The sequence below is a fragment of the Amphibalanus amphitrite genome, unplaced genomic scaffold (genome assembly GCF_019059575.1).
Source record: "Amphibalanus amphitrite isolate SeventyFive unplaced genomic scaffold, NRLGWU_Aamphi_draft 000115F_arrow, whole genome shotgun sequence".
NCBI classification, from domain to species: Eukaryota; Metazoa; Arthropoda; class Thecostraca; order Balanomorpha; family Balanidae; genus Amphibalanus; species Amphibalanus amphitrite.
The window spans coordinates 433,440-460,651 of NW_024881610.1; the positions used below are offsets into that span (position 1 = coordinate 433,440).

The 27,212-nt window shown below is 50.8% G+C and overlaps 1 protein-coding gene across 2 annotated transcripts; it reads right to left on the minus strand.

The window, feature by feature from the left end:
• On the minus strand, positions 1 to 26,646 carry LOC122381184 (N6-adenosine-methyltransferase non-catalytic subunit-like). Of its 2 annotated transcripts, XR_006256484.1 has the most exons (9): positions 26,453 to 26,629; positions 25,328 to 25,495; positions 24,864 to 25,007; positions 24,271 to 24,444; positions 23,682 to 23,891; positions 23,194 to 23,366; positions 1,324 to 1,451; positions 856 to 1,062; positions 808 to 823 (listed from the first exon to the last, which is right to left on the minus strand). XR_006256484.1 is itself a non-coding variant. In XM_043365067.1 (8 exons), the coding sequence occupies exons 1-8, from the start codon at positions 26,516 to 26,518 to the stop codon at positions 968 to 970; spliced, it is 1,158 nt and encodes a 385-aa protein (XP_043221002.1). In that variant the 5' UTR covers positions 26,519 to 26,646; the 3' UTR covers positions 1 to 967. The 2 variants fall into 2 exon arrangements, 1 of the variants encoding a protein (XP_043221002.1); XM_043365067.1 differs by having other exon boundaries at positions 1 to 1,062; positions 26,453 to 26,646.
• Between the last annotated feature and the right edge of the window lie 566 nt (positions 26,647 to 27,212).

Genomic DNA, 27,212 nt, shown 5'->3' on the forward strand with positions numbered 1-27,212 from the left:
TTGGTATCCAGTTCTCTATTGACGTACAAATGGACAGTGAGTGGCCGCCACTGAGTTTCAGTGGGCCGGAGGCCGGCGGCTGAGGCGGCAGCGTCACTGAACGAACATGCCGGAACTTACAACAGAAATGCCGTAATAAGGTCAAACAACAGCGCAATACATGTCGGGTCGACATTGTCCAGTTACGAATTCATAACGGATGCCGACACAAGGGCGCGGTCAGAACATACCAATCAAGATAGCAAATAGTGTATCAAATATTGGTCTGGTACGGGGTCCACCACTAATAGAAAGACAGACATCGAAATGGGAAACATGTCTCGCGTACCAATAATATGCAGGGAGTTCAATAAAACTTATCTACCTCTAACTGTTCATCACAGAACGCCGAATGAAATGCACTTCCTCTCCGAAAGGAGACACAATAGCCGCGTTTACATAGGGATTGTTGCAAGCTTATAGCTCCGCCCATGATGTTGCAATAGATGCCAATGGTACCTTACAATTTACAAAATGATGCCTTTTAAATCTACCAAGAGCATTGCATCGAAATTATCGCAAAATAAATGAGCTGAAGCCTCGTCAAACATGCTATGTAACCAGGCATAATATTGAATATTGGGCGAGACGACAACCATTCCATTCCAGCTCTTACTGAGTCAGTGATCACTGGTCAATGATCGTTGATCAGCCCATCCCTAGGTCCCAACACAGTCGACAGATGGCAATGCCGTCGTTCTGTTATACGCTCTCTCTCGATGAAATCCACCAGTTCGGGGCAGTGTCTCCCTCAATGAAATGTATCCCGTACACCACACATGGCGAAGGGCTGCCAGCGGGTGAAGAACGTCTGGCAGTGTGAGCACGTGACGATGAAGGAAAGACACCATGCGATCTGGCCGACAGCATTCGCACTGGCAGCGCCACCTACACAAGCAGCTAGCGACTAGAGCGCCACCTACCGCGGTCAGCGACCGCCCCGGCCGCGGCCCCGGCTGTAGCCACCGCGACTCTTGGGCGGCGGCGACTTGGGACGCAGCGCCTCGATCCGCTCCGTGCAGCCTGCCGAAAAAAAACGGACAACAGTCATACCTAAGCCACAGGGGAATTTGTGATTAATACGGCACAGCGAAGTGCACTTAAGAGCAAACGAGATCAGTGAGTATGCACTTGGCGGATTACACGTCATCGAATAGTACAGCCCCTTTCCCTTTCCGTGAAAACTAACTAGAAACTCATGACATTCGTAGCCGTTGTAGAGGTTCGGAGGCCATACTATTCCAATAAGACCCCATGAGCCACGGGCGCCGCCAGGGACCCTACCGGTGGTGGTGTTTCCGCCGGCGAAGTAGCCGTTGTAGAGGTCCGGGTCGAAGTTGGACGAGGTCAGGCCGGGTCCGACCGTCAGCCAGCCGGGTCGGATGGTCGACTCGCGGCCAAACAGATGCAGTCTGCCGGGCACACAGGGGTGCGGAGGGTCACCTAAGGTCATACATCCCCGCCATACATGCACTGCATCGGTCACACTGAGATTTGTACAAAGCCATACACTCCGTGCAGTCGAGCGCACAGTAAACACGCTTTGCGAACGCTCCCATTTGATGCCATAGTAACAAATAAATATATGCTGTCCAATCAAAGTCGCTAAAACGGCAATTACGCTGAACGCTGTGGGTAATTTTTCGTTCAGGGATCCCCCCGATAGTTGAAAGTACCGCATGGAGCTCGGGACTTTGGGATCACCAGCCGGTAAAGTCTGTTTCCAGGGCAGCGAATGGGTGCAGAGGTCAATGGGATAAACAACATCACCACTGGATGACCTCGCATAGGGGTAGGATGGTGGCAAGGCGATAAAATATAACGCGATTAAAGGACGCGTTGAAGGCACCTAACCCAAAATGGCATCAACTTTTGCAGTGTTGTGGCTCGCAAGAGGATTCCCAATGTGAAAAAGGAAGCGAGCTTCTTACTCGCAAAATATGAATTGCCATGTCATGATTGGCTACATAACGCTGGTTACATTCATTATGTGGCCGTTCACTGCTAGGGACGTCGTGTCAGTTCAGAGTTAATTGTTCTGATCAGAAATTTAATTGAGTTCAGATCAGCGGGTCACAGCGCACCAACTCAATCAACTAAAATGGTTTACTTTCTCCTCCGTCAATTACCTAATGTACAAACAATGGGCTGCTCGCTGCCTATTGTCAAGGTCTCAATTGCACGCAAGCTTAAAGGGACCCTCCCACCTTAACATTAGATTTGAGTTGAGATGGCCAAAATGGGGTCCCTGGCTCACAATTACCGGTTTGGGCACTCACAACATCGAGAAATGCCTTAAATCGGAAATATTGAATTTCAAAATTGCAGCATTTTGATTCAGAGGGGCTAATGCTTAGGAATACCCCTCTGAATGTGTGACGTCAGCGCAGATATCTAACGATTTTTAAATGTTTGACTAAAACGTTTTGTAGCACGCGGTGGTATATGCTATTTGCGCGCAACATCTGCCGCAAACGCCGCACTTCTGAAATAGAGGTGGCAAAATGTGGACCCGAGGACCCGGTCCAAAGAACCAGTCTGGACCCATATGGGTCCAGACCGGTTCCCGGAAATTTTCTGACGGGTCCAACCGGGTCCTACCATAAACTATACATCTTGCACACTACACATTATTGCAAAATATGAAGTGAATTAAGTGAATGTTTCTTTGCACACAGAAGCTCATGAGTATTCCCAATTGGAAATAGGCTCTCTTGCATGATGCAACTAATGATACCTGCAAGTAGTTTGTATTAATTGACTTTTGGAGAACGGGTCCAACTGGTTCCGATTCCAACTAAGACCGGGTCCGACTGGTTCTAGAAATGTCCAGCCGGGTCTGGTTCGAGTCTGGTTCCCAAAATTTTCATCTTTTGCCACCTCTATTCTGAAATAAAGTCGCTAGAAACAGCGGAGATCCCAAAAAAGTAAACAAAAGTAAAAGTCTAATATCTTGAAAACCGGTGAATATTTTTCGGTGAAATTTGGTAGATATTCGTTTTCGCTCTTTCTGAACCGAGCGACATCACTTTCATGCCAATTCATAAACTTTTTTGAAGGTGGGAGGGTCCCTTTAAAGGGACTATCCCACCTTATAAAATGTTTTTTAAAACCAGTTAAATTGTGCCCGACTTTATAGATTGGATGACCAGGAACACGGTTCTGGCATTTATTTTTCATTAAACATCTTAGGCTTCCCATATTCCAAACACAAACTTTCAAATATGTGACGTCACAGCCCAAAATTACCTCCTTCTCCAGGCCACATTACTGTCATAAAGCTGATTCTTTTTACTCTGTAGGCACCACAACAAAGTTCAGACAAAGTTTCAAGCGATTTTTCAACGAACAAACCCATTTAAATCAGAATGACTAAACGAGGTGACGTCACACTAACGGTCGCTCCATGTTGAAGAAGGGCCTTGTACAAGGCCCATTTTCAAATGAAGGGAACGAATTTCTTCAACACCAAGAGGCCGCGGGGGTTGCAACCTAGATAGATAGTGGTTTCTGAACAGTGAACCTCGCCGCAAACTTGGCTATCTCAACTCAAACCCCATGTTAAAGGTGGGATAGTCCCTTTAATTATTTCCATGACTGGTTGGCAAACTAGTCAATAAGCATTTGATGCTGGATACAACACATGCACATCATACTGGCAAAAATATAAGTGACACTTGTGACAGCCTTGGTTACGGAGCGAGCGAAGCGAGCGTACAGGGTGTCCCGAAAGTTTTGCAACATCCGTTTTCCCATATGTTTTGTCTCTACCGCTAATATCAACGTTCCACTGGCAACCTTCCGCTTGTCCCGGGTAGACGGCGCGACTGCCCACCCGACCCAGCGGCGGTTATTGCCGCGGGGCACGGCTGACCAGTCTGGGGCGGCCGCCGTCTGACCTTAGGTCAGTCGCAGACATGAAGGTGGCCGGACGGGTAACGCGCAGAGAGGCGGTGCGCTCCCGCGCGATCGGGTTGCTGGAAGGTGGCGTGGCGCAGGGGGTTGTCGCAGAGAAGCTGGGCGTCGATCGGACCACTGTCTACCGGTGGTGGAAACGTTTTCGCGACGGCAAACCGTTAGCCGACAAGAAACGTTCAGGCCGGCCGCGTGCCGTGTCCAACGTCGCCAGAATCGTCTGTGCCAAAGCTGCTGGCAAGCGTGGCCAAAGCGTCAGGAAATTGGCCACGCGGCTGACGCGAAAGGGTTACCCGGTGTCAAAGTCGGGTGTCCATCGGTTCATGACCCAGTCGAAGCATTTCCGGTCGTACAAAAGATCAAAACAGCCGAAAATGACAAGAAAACAGAAGCTTGCAAGATTGGAATTTTGCAAGAGGGTAAAAAATTGGGGCTTCGATGAGTTCAAGAACGTCATCTGGTCCGACGAGTCCATCTTCGAAATCCAGCACACGCCAAATCGGCAAAACGATCGAGTCTGGGCGAAATCTCGCGACGAAGTGCCCCCGGTTGAAACCATCAAGCACCCCGCGAAACTCATGGTGTGGGGCGGAATGACCGCACAGGGCCTGACTGAACTTCACGTGGTGCCAAAAAACCAGACTGTCAACACCGCATACTACGTGTCCGAGATTCTGGAGGGCTCACTTCTGCCGGCGGTCAACCGTAAGAGCAGCAATGGCGGTGTCACGGAGAAGAAAATCGTCGACCGGAGGTCAGAAGGAATTTTTATGCAAGATGGCGCACCAGCACACACCGCAAAGCGGACACAAGAATGGTGTGCGGAACACCTCCCAGGGTTTTGGGGTAAAGGGGAGTGGCCTGGCAACTCCCCCGACCTGAACCCGATAGAGAATGTGTGGGCAATCATGAAGGAGAGCCTCGACCAGCAGGAGCCCGCCACCAACCTGGGTCAGCTCGAGCGCCGGCTGAAGAAGGCCTGGAGAGACATCTCCGCGGACACACTGCGCCGCCTGGTGGCCAGCATGCCATCACGTGTCCAGAAGTGTGCCCGGCTTCGCGGTGACTATGTTGGTTGTTAAATAAAGCGGAAAGGACAACTCTGAAGTGTTTAATTTACAACGTTAAGGATGTTGCAAAACTTTCGGGACACCCTGTAGTCTTTCCTTAGATTAACGGAAATTTCTGAGTATGAGCGGCCGGCCGGCCGTGGTCACGCTTTTGCGAGGCTTATATCTCAGCAATCACTTGACCGATTTACACGCGGTAATTTTTGTAGGGTAGCTTCATTCCTTCTTCCAAGTATTGGACTATTCCCGATGCATGTGGGTGACCCCTTATGCACGTGCCACGTGCAAAACGAAGAGGTGTCACTTTTGTAATAGTTGCAATATCTCGGTAACTACTGGGCCGATTGCGCTGAAAGTTGGCATGTAGGTAGGCACCCACTAGGCAATGCATATCCATGTGCCAGAGTTGGGGTGCTGCTGCACGTGCGCACGTGCAGGGGTCGATTCCAGATCTCGAGAACGGCTGGACCGATTGCGCTCAAATTTGGTACACGGTTACGGAGCAGTTAGTAGGGTGCCGTGCACAAGTCAGTTGGGACCTATTTTGCACGTGCGCACGTGCAGGGTGCCGCTTCCAGATCTCGAGAACGGCTGAGCCGATTGTGCTCAAATTTGGCACATCGCTAGAGACCGGTTAATAGGGTGCCGTGCACAAGTCAGTTGGAGGTACCCCCTCGCAACTTCGCACGTGCAAGGCCCACCCTCTCGCTTGCTCCGTTAGTCGCCCCAAAAGGCGTTTTACTGGTACTAGGTAGTCGAATTGTCCTACATCTAGATTCATGACATTTCTTGGTTCTTATGGGGATGGTCTGCAGCTTGTGAGCTGTTCTCCGAGGAAGAGAAAAACTTTTTGTGCGTGACTAAAGATCAATATTTATTCAACGGACAATCCTGATACACTGCGTTACGGAACTCTCTAGCCCTAGTCGACCATGCAATATAAGATACCCAATGCGGTGTTTCCTGCTATTTGTGAGAAGAAAAAATATTATCTTTAAATGCATTTGGTGTATTCTATTAGAATATGAGGGGATATCCTACAAAGCACACCTCACAAATTTAAATACTTTCAACAATATGACAACCTGCTACGAATAATGATACCCGTATAATTTAATAACACTCCTTGACAACATAAGACCAAAGCTCACGATCTATCAGTTTCTATCATCACCAAAAGAAATTACGACTATATCTCATATGTGGCAGATAAAACTCTACCAAGAAGGCAACCCAGTAGGCTGCGCATGTTTCAGCTGACATCCTTATCGTCTAAGCGACCATCTTTTTGATCCAGTCCATGTAGTGGCTGACGTCCGTGTAGACGCCTGGCAGGCCGGGCCGGCCACAGCCGATGCCGGCCGACACGACGCCCACCAGCGTCGAGCGGCCCTCGAGCGGCAGCAGCAGCGGGCCGCCGCTGTCGCCCTGGCACCCGTCTCGGCCGCCCTCCTTGAAGCCGGCGCACAGCTGGCCGGCGTGCAGCCGGTTCTTGCGGCCGGCGGCGGCGAACCAGTCGGTGCACTCTAGCGGCCCCATCACCGGCACGGACACGGTGCGCAGCCGGTCGGCCCGCTCGCCGCCGTCGCGCACCTCGGCCGTCCAGCCCCAGCCGGCCACCGTGGCCGTCCGGTTGAGCACCGCCTCCGTCTGGTCGGAGGCCGGCAGGCAGGCCGGCTGCACGCGGCCGCCCCAGACGGCCGGCTGCGCCAGCCGCAGCACGGCCAGGTCGTGCCGGAACTTGCCCACCCGGTACTCGGGGTGCAGCGCGATCGCCTGCACCGGCAGCCGCTGCTCCTTGCCCTCGTGCTGCGTCAGGTCGTGCTCGCCGGCCACCACGCTGAAGCGGTCGGCCTTCATGTTCTTCAGACAGTGGGCGGCCGTGACGACGAACCACTGGCTGACCAGCGTGCCGCCGCACCACGGCTCGCCGTCCAGCTGCAGCGACACCAGCCACGGAAACTGGCCCGGCCGCGCGCCGCTGCCGCCCACGATCTTGGTGGCCGCCCGCTGCTTGCCGCACGGCACGTCGGCCACGTTGAGCGCCGCCGCCGCCGCCACCAGCGCCGCCAGGGTCCACAGCAGCAGACGCAGCTGCATGGTGATGCCGCTCGAAGGAGGGAGCTCACTGACGGTCAGATAGAGACTGTGGCAGCTGACTGACCGAGCAGAGACGGACCTGTTGTCCTGTCCTGTCCTGTCCTGACCGTATATATCCCACACTGGAGCACACTGGAATCTGAAGAGACAGCTGGTGTTGTGACTCCGCTGTACTGGACAGCTCAACGAGCTCTGGTGCTATCCCAACAATCCGGACAGATTTATACGGGCTGCCCCCGGGCGGTGTGATCACGTGACCGCAGTATTAGTCGGCACACAATGTCACGTGTACTGTTGGCAGCCGACTATCATGCGCTGCAGTGAACTCTTTGTGACTGGTAAAGCAGATATGCATTTAGTCGCGGTGAAGGCTACAAGTTCATTGCAGTGTATATCAAGAGCATCACGGAAATGGGGCAGTTGAAGTTCAACGTCAATGACATGGGGTTAAGGACATTGACCATGGGGAAGGGAATATTTTGTACGTGTGCGCTTTTTTCTGCTGAATACAGTGACACGCAAAGGATAGAGGAAAGCTAGGGTAACAACTGCATTGAAAGTTGAATGTTCAAGAAAGGAGTACTTTCAAATAATCACAAAAATGTGTCGGCTAAATTCAATGGCATGGATTTCATTAGTCCCATATCGCTATTATGCGATGTAATGGAGGACTGCTTCGAACCATATTATCAGTTGAAATGGTATCATCATTTATAATTACCGTAAACATATTTATATCTCGCACATGATGTAAATAATAGCAAATGAACCAAAGGACACAACACAAGAAACCTTACCAATGGTTATGCAACGACAGTAAAACCCACATTTACCTACGAATTCAATGCCATTGCTAAAGTGAATTACATTTTTACCGTTTAATTCCGAACACTTAATTTCTATTCCGAAATTTAGACATCTTAGATTTTCCGATACGCATCAAGAAATACAATTTTCTGAGCGTTCTACGCCAATTGGAAACAGAAGAATATAAAAAAGTTGAATGACAGGACGGCGTATCAGATGGTAACTAATGCATCAAGACAGTGCTGATATTTGCACAAAGCTTATCAGTCCAGGGCTGCGGAGTCGTAGTCGGAGTCAATAGTTCTGCCCGGAGTCGGAGTCGACAAAATCCTACCGACTCCGGCTCCGGAGTCCCGAAGACCCGGAGTTTTACCACTGCATGCCTCAAAGTCATGCCCTTCACCTCTTTGCTTAACAACATAACATTCGTTGAACATAAAAAAATGAGATATAGTCCCAGCCAAGGGCATTCCCTTCATTAAGAGGAGCGTTTTCATGGAAAAGGAAGAAAACAGCGGTTGCGCCACAACCCGTTTTTATTTTTGCATGTATTGAAAAAGTGTAGGTGAAAGGCCTTAGAACGGACAAAGGTTCGTTTCAGACAAGATGAGATCTCCGACATGAGCTCTTCTTTCATTATATAGACTGGGAGCAATGTCCGGAGTTGGAGTCGCAGTCGGACACAGAGTCGATTTTTAAGTCGGAGTCAGAGTCGGAGTCAATTAAAAATCCACCGACTCCGCGGCCCTGCTGCGGACCGGACCTTTGGTCCGTAGGCCGTATCCCACCAGTTTCTGATCGCATTACATGGCAGACTTCTATCCTTTACAACGTTTTCCCCAAAACCCTCCTCCAGTCTAAGCATGCGTCGTTGCTACTGAAGACAAGTCCACAATGTAGTGTTTATCTCTGGTGTTGGATGGCAACAGAAATAAGCGACCATCACCAGAGTATGCCAAACCGCAGAAACATCTCTAACGCCAGATGGCATTGGAAGTAAGCGCCTGATCACTGATGGGCATGCTGTACCGCAAGTACTGTCTAACTCTGATGTTTGACGCTAGATGGCACTGGAAGTAAGCGCCTGACGGGTATGCTGTACCGCACGTCCTGTCTTACTCTGGTCTTCGACGCTAGATGGAACTAGTAGTAGGCGCCTGAAAGGTATGCTGTACCGCACGTCCTGTCTAACTGTGGTCTTTGACGCTAGATGGCATTCGATGTAGCCGCCTGAAAGGTATGCTGTACCGCAAGTCTTTGGAGAGTCCGCCTTGTTGCCTCCGTCGGGCGTTAGAGAATAGTTAAATAAAGTTATTGTCGTGGCATCAACTGGCAAGGTTATGATGCAGTTTAAAGTGAAGAAATAGTGGCTTCAGTGTGCAAGATTGGTGGTTTACTTGATTGTCAGGGGAGAAAAGTGAACCGACATTGCTCAAAACCAACGTCAATATGGCATCAAAATAACGGTCACGATTAGATAGGTAGCATCTAAAGAAATATGTCCAACAGGCCAATCATAACTCTATCCTTGTTCCACAAGCTCAACTCAGTTCAGCGTTTGCATCCAGCTACAGGTAGGCGACATTTTGGATGTCAAATTTCCGTTAGCAATTAATTGCCCAGTCACCTTTGGCTTTCGCGCAATCACAAGGATATGCGATGCATACAGCTATTTGCTCCCATCTACATTTAGCTGTACTTATTCACAGTGATGTTGGGCTTATGCTGCATTGTACCTTTCCCTCCCTATATCTACACATATCCCTATATCCCTCCCTATATCCCTATATTCACATTGTTATAACATAAGTAATTTCTGGTATGGCGAACGAGTATGTACATAAATAAAGGACTGGCCTACAGATCGGTCGCAATATGTGCGTGTTACGCATACTCTGTCCATTCGCCGGGTAATTCAGGAACTCTGTGTTGCATGATGTTCAATGGAATTATTGAAGAACGAAATCGATAATTCGTAATGCATTTTATTCGCAAAATTGTATTCTCATAATAAATAATTAACAGATAAACATCCACCACCATTCATAAATACCTACAAGCACATTGTGCCGAGTATCTACACAAGAGCACACCCTTGCTACTAGTTGCAATATCTACAATAGGAGTTCGAACAAACAATTATTTTAAATAGCTACCCGAGAAAAGTTCTAACAGCACCCGTCCAACGTAAGCGAGTCAAATGTGAACGCAGTTGCCGTGTCTTCCTTTGAATTTACGCGACCATCTTTTTGATCCAGTCCATGTAGTGGCTGACGTCCGTGTAGACGCCCGGCAGGCCGGGCCGGCCACAGCCGATGCCGGCCGACACGACGCCCACCAGCGTCGAGCGGCCCTCGAGCGGCAGCAGCAGCGGGCCGCCGCTGTCGCCCTGGCACCCGTCTCGGCCGCCCTCCTTGAAGCCGGCGCACAGCTGGCCGGCGTGCAGCCGGTTCTTGCGGCCGGCGGCGGCGAACCAGTCGGTGCACTGGTGCGGCCCCATCACCGGCACGGACACGGTGCGCAGCCGGTCGGCCCGCTCGCCGCCGTCGCGCACCTCGGCCGTCCAGCCCCAGCCGGCCACCGTGGCCGTCCGGTTGAGCACCGCCTCCGTCTGGTCGGAGGCCGGCAGGCAGGCCGGCTGCACGCGGCCGCCCCAGACGGCCGGCTGCGCCAGCCGCAGCACGGCCAGGTCGTACCGGAACTTGCCCACCCGATACTCGGGGTGCAGCGCGATCGCCTGCACCGGCAGCCGCTGCTCCTTGCCCTCGTGCTGCGTCAGGTCGTGCTCGCCGGCCACCACGCTGAAGCGGTCGGCCTTCATGTTCTTCAGACAGTGGGCGGCCGTGACGACGAACCACTGGCTGACCAGCGTGCCGCCGCACCACGGCTCGCCGTCCAGCTGCAGCGACACCAGCCACGGAAACTGGCCCGGCCGCGCGCCGCTGCCGCCCACGATCTTGGTGGCCGCCCCCTGCTTGCCGCACGGCACGTCGGCCACGTTGAGCGCCGCCGCCGCCGCCGCCAGCGCCGCCAGGGTCCACAGCAGAAGACGCAGCTGCATCGTGATGCCGCTCCAAGGAGGGAGCTCACGGACGGTCAGGTAGAGACTGTGGCACCTGACTGACCGAGCAGAGACAGACCTGTTGTCCTGTCCTGTCCTGTCCTGTCCTGTTCGTATATATCCCACACTGGAGCACACTGGGACCGGAGAGGCAGCTGGTGTTGTGACTCCGCTGCACTGGACCGCTCACCGTGCTCTGATGCTACCCCAACAATCCGGACAGATTTATACGGGCTGTCCCCGGGCGGTGTGGTCACGTGACCGCAGTATTAGTCGGCGGACAATGTCACGTGCTGGCAGTCGACTATCATGCGCTGCAGTGAACTCTTTGTGACTGGTAAAGCAGATATGCATTGAGTCGCGGTGAAGGCTACCAGTTCATTGCAGTGTGTATCAAGAGCATCACGGAAATGGGGCAGTTGAAGTTCAACGTCAATGACATGGGGTTAAGGACATTGACCATGGGCAAGGGAATATTCTATACGGGTTCGCTTTTCAGCTGAATACAGTGACGCAAAGGATAGAGGAAAGCTATGGCAACAACTGCATTGAAAGTTGAATGTTCAAGAAAGGAGTACTTTCAAATAATCACAAAAAATGTGTCGGCTAAACTCAATGGCATGGAGTTCACTAGTCCCATATCGCTATTATGCGATGTAATGAAGGACTGCTTCGGACCATATTATCAGTTGAAATGGCATCATCATTTATAATTACCGTAAACAGATTAATATCTCGCACAATAATGCAAAAATAGCGGATGAACCAAAGGACACAACACAAGAAGCCTTGCCAATGGTAATGCAACGACAGTAAAACCCACAATTACCTACCTACGGATTCAATGTCATTGCTAAAGTGAATTACATTTTACCGTTTAATTCCGAACACTTAATTTCTATTCCGAAATTTGGACATCTTAGATTTTCCGATACGCATCACGAAATGCAATTTTCTGAGCGTTCTACGTCAATTGGGAAAATAAAACTATAATTAACTTGAGTGACATGACGACGTATCTGATGGCAACTGATGCATCGAGACGGTGCTGATTTTTGCACAAAGCTGATCAGTCCAGGGCTGCGGAGGCGGAGTCAACAGTTCTGCCCGGAGTCGGAGTCGCCAAAATCCTACCGGCTCCGGAGTCGGAGTTACCACTGCATGCCTCAAAGTCATGCCCTTCACCTGTTTGCTTGACAATATTACGCTCGTTGAACGTTCAAAATGAGATTTTGTCCCAGCTAAGGCCACACCCTCAAAGAGCGTTTTTTTTTAAGAGCGAAGAGCGTTTTCATGGAAAATGACGAAAACAGCGGTTGCTCCAGAACCCGTTTTCATTTTTGCAGGTATTGAAAAAGTATAGGTGCCAGGCCTTAGAACCGACAAAGGGTCGTTTCAGACAAGCTAACAAGATCCCCGACATGAGCATTTCTTTTATTATATAGACTGGGAGCAATGTCCGGAGTTAGAGTTGGAGTCTGACACAGAGTCGATTTTTGAAGTCGGAGTCGGAGTCGAAGTCAACCAAAAATCCACCGACTCTGCAACCCTGCTTATGACCTTTGGTCCGTAGGCCGTACCCCATCAGTTTCTGATCGCATCACGGCAGATTCCTATCCTTTACAGCGTTTACCCCAAAAACCTCCTCCACTCTAAGCATGCGTCGTTGCTACTGAAGACAAGTCAACAATGTAGTGTTTATCTCTGATGTAAGATGGAACAGGGAACATGAAACAAGCGACCGAAGTATGCCAAACCGCAGAAACATCTCTAACGCCAGATCGCATTGGAATTTGGAAGTAAGCGCCTGATGGGTATGCTGTACCGCAAGTGTTGTGTAACTGGTCTTTGATGCTAGATGGAACTGGTAGTAGGCGCCTGAAAGGTATACTGTACCGCACGTCCTGTCTAACTGTGGTCTGTGACGCTAGATGGAACTAGCAGTAGCCGCCTGAAAGGTATGCTGCACCGCAAGTCTTGGACAGCAGTCTTGTTACATACCTCGGTCGGGCGTTAGGGAATCGTTAACAAAGTTCTTGGCGTGTCATCAACTGGCAAGGTTATGATGCAGGTTAGAGTGAAAACATAGTGGCTTCAGTGAGCAAGATTGGTGGTTACTTGCTTGTCGAGAGAAAAGTGCACCGACATTGCTCAAAACCAACGTCAATATGGCATCCAAATAACGGTCACGATTAGATAGGGAGGATCTAATGAAATATGGCCAATCAGAAGTCCATGATTGTTCCACAAGCTCAACTCAAACCCAGCGTTTGCATCCAGCTACAGGTAGGCGACATTTTGTATATCAGATTCCCGTAAGCAATTAATTGTTCAGTCACCTTTGGCTTTCGCGCAATCACGAGCAATGCAATACATACAGCTATTTGCTTTCCATCTGCATTTAGCTGTTCTTATCATAGTGATGTTGGGCTTATGCTGCATTGTATCTTTAACCCTCCCTTCACATTGTTATAACATAAGTAATTTCTGGTATGGCGAACAAGTACATAAAGGACTGGCCCACAGACCAGTCGCAATATTTGCATGTTATGCATACTCTGTCCATTCGCCGGGTAATTCAGGAACTCTGTGTTGCATGATGTTCGATGGAATTATTGAAGAATGAAATCAATAATCCGTAATGCATTTTATTCGCAAATGTTCCAGTCTCATCAAAGATAAGAAACAGATAAACATCCACCATCATTCATAAATACCTACAAGCACATTGTGTCGAATATCTACACAAGAGAATATCAAGAGAATCTCTACACCCTTGCTAATAGTTGCAATATCTACAATAGGAGTTCGTACAAACACTTTTTTAAATAGCTACCCGAGAAAAGCTCTAACAACACCCGTCGAACGTAAGCGAGTCGAATATGAACGTTGTTGCCGTGTCATCCTTTGAATTTAGGCGACCATCTTTTTGATCCAGCCCATGTAGTGACTGACGTCCGTGTAGACGCCCGGCAGGCCGGGCCGGCCACAGCCGATGCCGGCCGACACGACGCCCACCAGCGTCGAGCGGCCCTCGAGCGGCAGCAGCAGCGGGCCGCCGCTGTCGCCCTGGCACCCGTCTCGGCCGCCCTCCTTGAAGCCGGCGCACAGCTGGCCGGCGTGCAGCCGGTTCTTGCGGCCGGCGGCGGCGAACCAGTCGGTGCACTCGTGCGGCCCCATCACCGGCACGGACACGGTGCGCAGCCGGTCGGCCCGCTCGCCGCCGTCGCGCACCTCGGCCGTCCAGCCCCAGCCGGCCACCGTGGCCGTCCGGTTGAGCACCGCCTCCGTCTGGTCGGAGGCCGGCAGGCAGGCCGGCTGCACGCGGCCGCCCCAGACGGCCGGCTGCGCCAGCCGCAGCACGGCCAGGTCGTGCCGGAACTTGCCCACCCGGTACTCGGGGTGCAGCGCGATCGCCTGCACCGGCAGCCGCTGCTCCTTGCCCTCGTGCTGCGTCAGGTCGTGCTCGCCGGCCACCACGCTGAAGCGGTCGGCCTTCATGTTCTTCAGACAGTGGGCGGCCGTGACGACGAACCACTGGCTGACCAGCGTGCCGCCGCACCACGGCTCTCCGTCCAGCTGCAGCGACACCAGCCACGGAAACTGGCCCGGCCGCGCGCCGCTGCCGCCCACGATCTTGGTGGCCGCCCGCTGCTTGCCGCACGGCACGTCGGCCACGTTGAGCGCCGCCGCCGCCGCCGCCAGCGCCGCCAGGGTCCACAGCAGCAGACGCAGCTGCATCGTGATGCCGCTCCAAGGACGGTGACTCTTTCAAAGTATGACAAATTATCCGGTAGCTGGGGATGGCCGGTGCAGTGGGCAAGGCTCTGAACTGACGATATATGCTCAAGTTAGCCAAGTTCTTTGTTGAAACCAACTAGAACGTAGAGCTTTCCAGCTGTTGTGCAGTGGACTGCTGACTGGGTTCTGATGCTGCCGTCATTCGTCACATACTTTTATGCGGGACGCCTCGCGGCTAATACAGTCACGTGACTTTGTTATCCGTCAGCCGGCAAAGTCACGTGGCACCAGCCGACCAGCAACCATGTGCTCCAGGCCGCGCTTTGTCGCTATCAGGGAATATGCGCGTTGGCGATCCACAGTGAAGGCTGCGGGCCGCTTATCTTCACACGGGTCATTGTATTCCGGAAAAGCCAGTTCACTGTGAATGTCATAAGGTTAAGGTCGCTTACCAGTGATGAACATCACACCGGCACATGGGGCACCACGCTGACAGCTTATCGCATCGTTTATGCGGTGTAATAGCTCATTATGCGGGATCCTACGGTAGATTGTATGTAAAGCATGTCCACCTGTCATCATTCGTCCAAAGTGCAGACCACCTGCTCAGTGCAGGCCTAAATCAGAGATGATGGTTCAGGCGCGTTTACCTCTCTGTTGGCTATGTATCTACTATCTATAGTCATATACCCTGAAATTTGCTCGTCTTTAACGACACAAAAGTAACCGCCCCGTCATGTGTATTGGTTAGCTTATCCCAAGGCCCTAGGCTTATCCAGTTGCAAGAACAGCCGGCAGGGACGGGTGCCATTAAACAGAGCCGAGCCGAACCCTTAACAGAACTGCAGATGTGTCGGTAGCTATACAGTTATACACTCCCGTTGCAACTGTTGCACATGCATGGAGGGTAGCTATCGCCTGTCGGCCGCCGCGCCGAATATCACGCAGTCAATGCTGCTTCCGTTCGGTCACATCTTCCATGTTTTTAGACCCCGAACACAGTCTTTAATAAAGGTCAACAAATATTGGTCTGAGCTATTCCGAAGAAAAATGTAGGCATACCATTTCGCCCGCACCATACCACAATGACAAAAAAAAAATGACAGAGCGTGTCATCGCCGTCTCGACTGTTCGGCGATATCCGTCGCACTAGAGCTGATTTCCTTAAATGGTTCAGGCAAAACAAATAATCACATGACCTAAGCGGGCTATGAGAGGTTCGGCGACACCAGGGTGCGATTTCATTGTACCTGATCTGAGCAGTAGCACAGTCATGGCTGTCTTTAACCCGATTTTACCTACACCAGAAGCGCCGCATGGCAACGGTATGAGTCAGCCCACCAGATTGGATTCCGCTCCAGTTCATGGAACATCATTGGACCCGACCTTCACCCCACTGGGATGACATTTCACGCTCCCCGACCCCCAGCCGCGTACCCTTCAACCCGTTCCTAGCCCACTCACCAGGCTGGCCAGGTAACAAGCCGGCACCGTCCCTCCCCCGCGCCAAACCGGAAATGAGCAGCACAGGTGCTGAGCAGGTGCCGGGGACACGGCCGCGGAACATCTACAACAGTTTACTACGGTGCGCGGCTGGGGCGCGGGCGGCCGGTACCAGCTGATCGGGGTGCGGACCGCCGCCCGCACGGCCCCGACTTCCGGGGCCCGCCGCCGGCGGCAGTGCCCGGTATGCGGATGTGATGTCGGCTGAGCCGCCAGATCTGGCGTGAAGCGTTGTGTAGTACTGGAAACAATGGCCGGCGAGCACCCAGCTGATGGTGGCAGACAGAACAGGAAACGGCGCACGTAATTGCCGAGTTATGAGCGCAACGACGATAAACGGTTCCGCTTACTGAGACCGTCGGGCTTTTTTTGCGCGAGAAGTTCAGTCTTAGTTGGCGTCAAGGCCAGCTGATGTAATCGATAGTAGGTACCCGTATTGAAGAGACCCGTGTCAGATAGGTCTATTGATTTGTGAAGGTGACTTGGATCCAATGCGAACACGCAGGGGCCAGGGAACCCCTACATTTACTTGCTATAGTAAATTCAAGTCGTTACTCAAGAGGCTCATGAAACTTCAAGTTAGATTTGACAAGCAAGTAAATTTCAAATATATGAGTTCACCGCACCGGCGTGGTGCATGGAAACCCTGCGTAGTTCAAACAAAAAATCCTCCATTGTTCAACTTTAACCCGCGAGTTGCTGGGGAGGGGCGTTAAACGCCCCCACCTTTTTCGCCGCGCTGTAGCTGGGTACCTGTAGGGAATTGATTAAAGCATATTGTGCCAAAGTTTAAAAAAACAACTCGGTCCTAACAATTTTGAGATATCGAGGTTTTAGTGACGTCATTAATTCTGAGATTTCAACCCAAAACGGCATATGTTCGAAAAATCATATAAAATCACAGAAAAGATATACACACATGCCATAAACGCCAATAGACTGCCAATGCTATGTATCATCAAATGGCCATCTTTGATTTTTGATAACCGTTTAAAGGGACTATCCCACCTTCTAAAATGTTGTTAAAACCAGTTAAATTGTGCCCGACTTTGTAGATTGGATGACCAGGAACACGGTTCTGGCATTTATTTTTCATTAAACATCTTAGGCTTCCCATATTCCAAACACAAACTTTCAAATATGTGACGTCACAGCCCAAAATTACCTCCTTCCCCAGGCCACATTACTGTCATAAAGCTGATTCTTTTTACTCTGTAGGCACCACAACAAAGTTCAGACCAAGTTTTAAGCGATTTTTCAACGAACAAACCCATTTAAATCAGAATGACTAAACGAGGTGACGTCACACTAACGGTCGCTCCATGTTGAAGATAGGGCCTTGCACAAGGCCGATTTTCAAATGAAGGGAACGAATTTCTTCAACATCAAGAGGCCGCGGGGGTTGCAACCTAGATAGATAGTGGTTTCTGAACCTCGCCGCAAACTTGGCTATCTCAACTCAAACCCCATGTTAAAGGTGGGATAGTCCCTTTAACATTTTCCAAAAGCTTGGACTAAATCTCGGCTATTTCTCGTGACACTTCACGACCATGATGCATTTATTTCCTAAATTGATATTTTTCAATCAAACACGTAGGTACTTGTATGATAAAATAAATGACACCATCGTGCTCCACGCCCAAAATTGCCCATTAAACATGTGTCATAGACTGCAAATACCAGTTTTGATTTTCGGGGGCATTTTCTTACCTGATTGACCTGACCTTGACCCTAACCTATGTTTGACCGACCCCTATATGGATCTGACACTCTTGTAGCACTTATATGAAGGATTGTGCACCGTTTTGACCAGAGTTTATGACGAGAGGCGCCCATTACGAGGTTCTGAAGTCCATGCTACCGAAAGCCCGATTTCAGGTGCTTGACCTGACCTTGACCCGATCTGTGACCTTGAAATTCAACTTTCAAGTACTCACAGAGCCTATTTTAAGGGAATTTGACTGGGGGGCAACCTGGAAAATTGTCTTTAATAATCCATTAACCCTCGCCCGTATTGGTGTTTCCAGTAGCGAGCGTATAGGGGGGGGGGGGGTCCGTTGAACCCTCCCCCTTGCCGTTTCGCCCCTGATCGAGCTAGAGCTTCGCGGAAAAAACGACCGTGTTGCCCGTGATGAAAGGAAGCCGATTATACCCAATTTTAAGGTCCTAGGTCATCGGTTGACCTTCCAGGTCAGGTCATTGACCCAAAAGTCGGGAAAATCGGGACCTGTTAGAGCGTCGTAAAGAGTGGCTGCTATGGTTTTTCGGGGTGCTGATCACGAATGTCATGTTAGTTATGATCATAGATGATGTCTTCATGCATTTAGGCCAGGTCAGGTCAGGTCAGGTCAACCAGTAAGGGTTTTGCCGGGTATTCGTAGTAGGTGGCAACCGCCTCTGACAGCTTCGTAACATGTTACGAAGGCACCAAAACTACTTCGTAAATGGTCAAATGGTTGCTTAATTCGAATTCAGCTCCAAAAACTAGCCTAGAAACATATAAAACTCGAAAATGTGAACCGAGGTCATCAAAGGTAAATGATCTGACCTGACCTTCCGGTGATCTTGACACCCACCCTAATGCATGGGAGCAACATCATATCCCATGTTTGAACGTTTGAAACCACGAAAAGACTGCAAACGCGCGGCTAATGCGAGGCGACATACGCCGAATCGCGACCTCGGCCAAACATGGTGCCATGGTGCTAGGCCGCCGGTGCATCTGAAAGAACTGTGGTGCCCCTGACAAGCCTGAAGTTCCAACGACAGGCCCGTGGTGCCCCTGACAGGCCCATGATGCCTTTGCGAGGCCGGTGGTGTCCACGTGAGGCCGGTGGTGCCCCTGGGCCCTGAAAGGACTGTGGTGCTCCTGACAAGCCTGGAGTGTCCCCGACAGGCACGTGGTGCCACTAACAGGCCCAAGGTGTCCCAGTCCCTGCGAGGCCGGTGGTGTCCCTGCCAGGCATGTGGTGTCCATACTAGGCCTCTGGTGCCCCTGACAGGTCCGTGGCGCCCTTGCTAGGCCTATGGTGCCTCTGGCAGGCCTATGGTGCCCCTGGCGGGCCTGTGGTGGTACCCCTGACAGGCCCAAGGTGGTGCCCGTGCGAGGCCGGTGGGGCCCCTGGCAGGTCTGTGGTGCCCCTGGCAGACCTATGGTGCTCTTGCTAGGTTGATGGTGCTCCCAACAGGCCTGTGGTGCCCCTGACAGGCCGGTGGTGCCCCTGGCAGGCCTGTGGTGTCCCCGGGCCCCAAGACGGTGAGGGGTCATGACCCATATGACCCACCCTTAGATACACCACTGGTCATTACTTACAGACTGACTCATTTGACATCCATTGCAAAACAAGTCACAGTAGTTACGTAGTATGTTTGTCACCCTGTTCCTTTATGCCCATTTTTATAGTGGGCAAATCTCGACGACTAGGGGGGCAATTCTGTTGAGTGCGGGGGCATTTGCCCCCCCCCAGTTAACATGTTAAAATAGGCCCTGAGTACTCATCTGCAGCGTCTCGTCGCGTTCTTTCGTTTGCCGCCTCGTGCGTTTCGCTGCGACCATTGGTTCTCGACTTATCGGCTGGGGGCGTTTAACGCCCCTCCCCAGCAAACGGCGGGTGGCGAAATACCCCAGCAACTGCCGGGTTAATAGATCAGCTAACATAACAACGATCTTAATTAACGCATATAAATTAACGAGGCGAACTCAATTTTCGAGCTCCTCGTTGGCAAACATCACATCAGCAAACTGTTTCGCTCAGGTGACAGATCCTAAGAGCTCGGCTCGCGCGGTCCCCCTCGCTATTTGCCACAGGAGGGTTGGTCAAGTTATATGCCGTCGAGGCAATGATCGTGCCACGACCAGATGAAGTCGGAAGACCGGGTTCATCGAGTCGGATTATACCCGTAAATTATTCGACTCTAAATTGCCTGAACGAGCGTGTTGATAAGGATTTTGTGAGAAAATAATGAGCCTGATGGCAGTTTCCCAAACAAGTAAATCACCGGCTACGGATCTTTAAATCGCCAGACTTGACAGGCCACGCGAAAAAAGAACTGCCGACGTGTAAAGATACCAGCAATTCTAACAGATATTTTTCACATCGGCGGTAATTTTTCGCGCAGTATCTGAAACTTGAGTGAACTTATATCCTAATTACAGTTCCAGCCGGGGATTTTACTGTTGATAAAATTAGCCTCTGGTAAGTGTTAATTCTTGAAATCTTGGGATTACAAACACCGGTACAAAAATAAACAGAATCCAGCTTTCTATTGGCTTAAAAATATTTTATAGGAAAAATATCACGTGGTGCAGGGTGAATAAATTCCAATATCCGAGCTAACTATCTAGTCAAAAACTAACTGCGCATATGAAACTGCGTTTCGTCAAACACTCTGAATGACTGTCAGAATCCCCGCTCGTGCGCACTGTGCCGGCGCACCGGGTCTCGAGATAATACGGGTGATGGACGGGCGGCCCATAGGGACACAGGGAGTGCATAGACCCCGCCGGGGCGCCCGTCCCCAGTCCAGGAAACGGGCACGGGAAGCGGAAGAGCGCGGCGCGCGCGGGACTGCCGTAACGCCGCCGGCGGCTGATCGCCGGAGGGGAGGTGGCAGTGGCGACCTTCAGCCGCCGGCTCACAGCACGTGATACAGTCGGCCGGGTACGGGGGCAGTCACGTGACCCCACCGCCCCGAGGCAGCCCGTATATAGGCGACTGGCGAGGGGTCATCAGCATTACACCACGGTGAGCGGTCCAGTGCAGCGGAGTCACAACAGCCAGCTGCCTCTCCGGTCCCAGTGTGGTCCAGTGTGGATATATACCTACGGACAGGACAGGACAGGACAACAGGCCTATCTCTGCTCGGTCGGTCAGCTGCCACAGTCTCTACCTGACCGTCAGTGAGCTCCCTCCTTGGAGCGGCATCACGATGCAGCTGCGTCTGCTGCTGTGGACCCTGGCGGCGCTGGCGGCGGCGGCGGCGGCGCTCAACGTGGCCGACGTGCCGTGCGGCAAGCAGCGGGCGGCCACCAAGATCGTGGGCGGCAGCGGCGCGCGGCCGGGCCAGTTTCCGTGGCTGGTGTCGCTGCAGCTGGACGGCGAGCCGTGGTGCGGCGGCACGCTGGTCAGCCAGTGGTTCGTCGTCACGGCCGCCCACTGTCTGAAGAACATGAAGGCCGACCGCTTCAGCGTGGTGGCCGGCGAGCACGACCTGACGCAGCACGAGGGCAAGGAGCAGCGGCTGCCGGTGCAGGCGATCGCGCTGCACCCCGAATACCGGGTGGGCAAGTTCCGGCACGACCTGGCCGTGCTGCGGCTGGCGCAGCCGGCCGTCTGGGGTGGCCGCGTGCAGCCGGCCTGCCTGCCGGCCTCCGACCAGACGGAGGCGGTGCTCAACCGGACGGCCACGGTGGCCGGCTGGGGCTGGACGGCCGAGGTGCGCGACGGCGGCCAGCGGGCCGACCGGCTGCGCACCGTGTCCGTGCCGGTGATGGGGCCGCACGAGTGCACCGACTGGTTCGCCGCCGCCGGCCGCAAGAACCGGCTGCACGCCGGCCAGCTGTGCGCCGGCTTCAAGGAGGGCGGCCGAGACGGGTGCCAGGGCGACAGCGGCGGCCCGCTGCTGCTGCCGCTCGAGGGCCGCTCGACGCTGGTGGGCGTCGTGTCGGCCGGCATCGGCTGTGGCCGGCCCGGTCTGCCGGGCGTCTACACGGACGTCAGCCACTACATAGACTGGATCAAAAAGATGGTTGCCTAGACGGCAAGAACGAAACAGTTAAAGCGCAAGCAGCGCTTGGTTGGAAAGGTTGGAAGCGAATCAAGAACCAAATATGACTGCGAACGGATTCCATAACGGATTACGGACGCCATAGGATCTCAAGTTAAGGAATCAGAGCTATGCCATAATTTAACCGATTACATCACGAGACAGAACCGAGATATTGCAGCACTTTGTCGTCAATGTGGCACCTCTGCCTCACATACCTCTGAGAGGGCTTAGGTTGAAGTTCTCATCATTAATAGCTGTGATCGTGTGGAAAGTAGATTTCATATTATTACCAATATGACATGTTAAGTACTTGTAATGGATTTATTTATAAGTAGTGACTAAACTTACTTGTAGTTCTTGCTGTTTGTGAGGCGTTTATGTTTCATAAGGTTTGTGTGATTTTCTAATGTTAAAACCTAAAATAAAAATGAGTAGTTTTTAAGAATGGTTCTGGTAATACACCAGTAGTTCATGTACGAATGTTCCATTATGATGTTCAAATATACAACCACACAGGCCGCCTACCGGTTGATCGTCTTTCACTGGCATGCTGGGCACCTACGTGGTAAGTGAAAATCCTACGATTCGACAGGAAAGCGATATACAAATCAATGCCTGCGTATTAACTGTGGACAGACTTAAACGTACTTATCTTTCCAACGCTCTACGCCTGAGTTAGTCTAGGAGTTAGTCTGTGTTTAACTTTATGAGTTAGATTGTGAATGAAATGAGGATCGAGGATCCGGTAAAAATTGTCTTTTCGTAACATCGGAAGGTAGCGGTTGCAGCGACCCACTCACGTAAGATGTCAGTCGCTCATGTCACTGCCTCCCTGTTTCCTGAATCCTGCACTATGCATTGCATAGCTAGGAGGGGTGGGAGATAATATGACCGAGACAGCGGACCGATGGACACCCAGCGCCATCTACATTCTACGGGCAACGGGAGTAGTCTGTGCACACCCTTACTCACATAGCGGCCGGACCAGGAGGACCTACCGAGTCACTCCAGGCAGGCCTGACCTGACCCACGACACGGCCAATGCGGAACAAACATGAGCCGAGTGACGAGTCGTGGCAGGACAGCCGCAAGACGCCACACCAAGACGGAACTGGGGTGGCCCAAACCATGACACAGAAAAAGATCACAATAAATCACAATAACCCAGCCAGCGCCGGCGGGACTGACCTGCGCCGGCCGAGGCAGAAGTGCTCGATGATGTGGAAGATCTCCTTGGCTTTCTCCAGCGACCCGTAGCCGGGGTCCTCGGCGATGATCAGGTCGATGTCGACGTTGGCGTGGATGAAGTCTCCGTCCACCGACCGGCGCACCGTGCCCTTGATGCCCATCAGGCAGTGCTCCTGGAGACGGGGTGGGCGGGGGAGTCAGGTGGGAAGTGTACGGGTAGTTGGGAGGGTGGAGACACAGAGCATCGGCGAGGTGTCGGTCTGGTGGTCCGTGTGATGTCCAAATCGGCGGCGAAAATTCACAGTGGTTCTGTAGAACCTGTCCCAAACCTCATGCTCACAATGTCCATATGTACAAGTCGCTAAATTCATAGCAGTATTGACCTCTGACAATGTCAGACTACGTGACAAAAAGAGATGTAGAGTGTAACAAGCGAATTCATGTAACCAAATATGTGTACAAGCCAAACAAAAAGTTCAATCATTCACCTTTGTGCGCTGGAAGATGGCCTTAGTCTCCAGGTTTTTGTTGTGGCCGGGGTTTTTGATGTTGGTCTTGATCCAGCAGATGTCCTCGCAGCGTCGGAATCCCCACTTCCTGAGACACTGTCTGCCCTTGTCGAGACCGTCGGACGAGCCGCACCAGAGGAACACGAATGAGCGGTGCGCGGCCACCTGGTCCAGCTGCAGACCCATTATCTGACCGGAGAAACAGGGAGGTCAGATGTCAGCGGAGAGGTCACCTGGTGCAGTTGTAGACCCATTATCTAACCGGAGAGGGGGGACAGCTGGAGAGGTCAGCGGTGGGTTGACAATCAATTCATACACCCTAGCTGATAGCTGGATAGTTCCTTGACCCAAGACAGAAATTCGATGATAACATTTGATTCAAAACATTGACATCGCTTAAAAGTGTTATATTATAATGCTCGTCTATCCTACATAGTCTATCCTACATAAGTCTCCTACGAGCGTTGAATCTTGATAGTACTAGCATATATCGGCAGCCCTGTCCTCCTCCCTCCAACCCCTCGTTCCTCGTATTCCCCACCCTCCACCACACCGCGCCGGACCGCACCTCGTCCCAGTTCCAGAAGCGCTCGTTGGTGACGCCCAGTGTGCGCTGGTACTCCTCCAGCGGCGGCTCGACCAGGATCACATCGAACTCACTGCGCAGCTGGCGCAGCTCGAACGACAGCAGGTCCGTCTTCAGGTACATGGGCGGCGTGGCCGTCTCCTCGATCAGCTCGTCCTGCCGCGCACAGACGGTCCCCGTGAGCGGGCAGTTTGTACTGGTGTTGTGGGAGAGTGACGCGGCGCGGAGGGAGCGCAGTGAGCAGAGCTCGGGATGGAATTGTGGAAGTGATGCTGTGGTCGCAGGGAGGAGGAGAAGGTTTTTGAAGGGAGTATGGAGAATATAGTTGCATGAATAGAGACATGATAGCAGAAGGGTCACTCGCATGATGAGGCATGGATGCATTGTAACCATAAAGTAACCAAGGTATATTCTAGGAGAGGTGACTATATAATATATATCTAATTGGAGAAGGCTATTCACTACTCACAAGTTCCATATAGCTTTGCATCTTATGTCTAAAATCTAACATACTTTTGTCCCTGCCGTCTTTTACCAACATTTCCGAATTGATTTTCGCAGAATATCGTACCGACCTTCAGTTTGATGAGCTCCCTCAGCTTCGGGTACTCTTCAAAGCGGTCCTCGAGTCCGACGTCCCTGATGAAGTTCTGCGGCCGCTGGCCGGTGTCGACAAAGTGCTGGCAGTAGTCGTTGTGGGGGTTGGCCGACTGGGTGCCCTGAGAAGATGCGGAAATGACGGAGGCCGGTGAGTGGGGGCCCAGTCTCATTTTCAAACGTAAGTGGCAAAAAGGATGTTCATAGTGCAAATGGCCAAGCAACATGCCAAATCAGCTGTGAGACGATAGGTAATTGAAGTAAGAGGCTGAGAGAAGATGAGGGAAAAGACTACAGAGATGTTACCTGGTGTCTGTCATGGGTGTAAATTATGGGGACTAACAAAAGCAGGGTGGTCATTTCTTGCATTTAAGACATGAAAATGATGTTCACGCCAGTATGTCCAAGAACTTGAACAGCAGCAAATTACTACTGCTGGTACCTTGAGGAAGGCTGAAGAATCAGTATACACCATTTCTTCAGCTGTGTCACTTTCATCACTTTTGGCCTTCTTTGCCTCTGGCTCCTCTTTCTTCTCCTCATTTGGCTTCTCTGATGATGAGGTACTTCCTAGAACCTTGCCCAAATTTTGTGGGCTGGAGACTCCAAGCTGAAACAAAAACAACAATCATGAAGTCCCTTCTTGCCATTAACCTGATTGTCAAAGCAAAAGCAAGAACCTTTAAATACATCGCATTGCACTACCTACCTAAGCATCATAAGCACAATGCAAATGTTTTCAAGGAATAAAAAATAGAACTCATAGGCACACTGAAGAATATTTACAAAATATTAGAGCCTGTTCCAATTCCCTAAAGAGCCTTAACAAAATCTGCTAAGGAAATCACAAGCCGGACACAATCTCAACTCACCCAGACTTCAACTGACTATGTCTACTCTGACTCCCTTCCATAAGTAGCCAACCATCCAACATCAGAAGTGTCATGCATCAAGTGCAGCAATATGCCTGATATGCTTGTTATAGACCTGTACCAGGCTCCCACTGAATGTTATGACAGATTACGTTGCATGAGCTAGAGGAATATCAGAAGCAACAAGACCCAAGCTGAAGGTCATAATGTGTCTCCAAATTTTAAAACTCATTCAAGCTATGTTATGATCACCTGATGCAATAAAAAATATTCAATTGATTCAACTATTATGTCTCATCTTTCCCATATCTCAGAAAAGGCTGAGTTTGAAAATCCTGAGTGACTTTTTCCTGAGTAAAAGAGATGTCAAGTATATGGATGAAATAAAAAAGCTAGGCAATGAATTCAGCTATTCAGTTTTCAAGTGACTTTTAATAGCTGTCTCTCATCTCTGACATTCTAAAAAGTTGTGTCAGTGTAAAAACTTATCATATAGCTTAGCAGGAAAACTATAAGGACCATGGGATATAAAATGTTTTCATGTTGACATGAAAACGATATAAAACACAATATAAAGCACAATATAAAACTGTTTAATTCAATACTAATCAAATACCTATATTGTCTAGGAATAGAAGATAGGGCAGGTATTACAGAGCCGAAAGAAACACAAAATTAGAACATGAAGCACCTACCTGCTGAGCCAGGAGCTGCCTCCTCCTCTGAGACTTTTCCCGCATCTCCTTTAGTTTCTCAGACATTTTAATAATTATTTGGGAAGCTAATAATGCGACACAAAGAGAATAACTTGAAACACCACAAAAATACTCATACACACCAATATACACAATATCCACACTATCGTTATCCGATGCGCGCCAGGGTGAACGGAGACAACTTTTTAATAGTATTCTGTCCGATACGCTCGCTTTGCGCTCGCTTATGCTTGTAGTGTAACTCAACTGTTTCTGATTAATATTCACTAAATTTATCAGAAGAAAACAAATATATTAACACATTTCAAGGGGGGAAAATGTTATTCTATCATATTTCTATATTTTGATATACTACTTTTTGATAAAGCCCAAATATTATATGTGCATTCTGTTTTCTTTCACTACGAACTGCGGAAATGAACACAAACGAAAGTTCTTAAATGGCTGAACTGCGCTGTTTTTGTAAACAGTACTCAACTTTTCGAATGACTAACAAAAAAATTAGAATTAAGCATAAAACCGTAAATTTTAGGAAAACTTCTATTTTTTAAATTTAAAAATAAGCTATACATTTGATGAATGGCAAAACGAAATAAAGTTCTGAAAATCGCAAGACGTGAATCCCGATAGGTGGCAGCAGCAGCCAACCCCTGAATCATGCTGCACCGGATAACACAAAATGACAAAAGCGCATGAAGCTGAATCAAAAACGCTTTGTTTGGTGTTTTGTTGGGTGAGG

Coding starts and splice junctions, on each gene's coding strand:
- LOC122381184 (XM_043365067.1), bottom strand. CDS start 26,518: ATGTCTGAGAAACTAAAGGAGATGCGGGAAAAGTCTCAGAGGAGGAGG. Junction 25,008..25,327: donor ATTCTTCAGCCTTCCTCAAG/GTACCAGCAGTA, acceptor GCATCTTCTCAG/GGCACCCAGTCGGCCAACCC. Junction 23,367..23,681: donor CCATCTTCCAGCGCACAAAG/GTGAATGATTGA, acceptor CCCCGTCTCCAG/GAGCACTGCCTGATGGGCAT.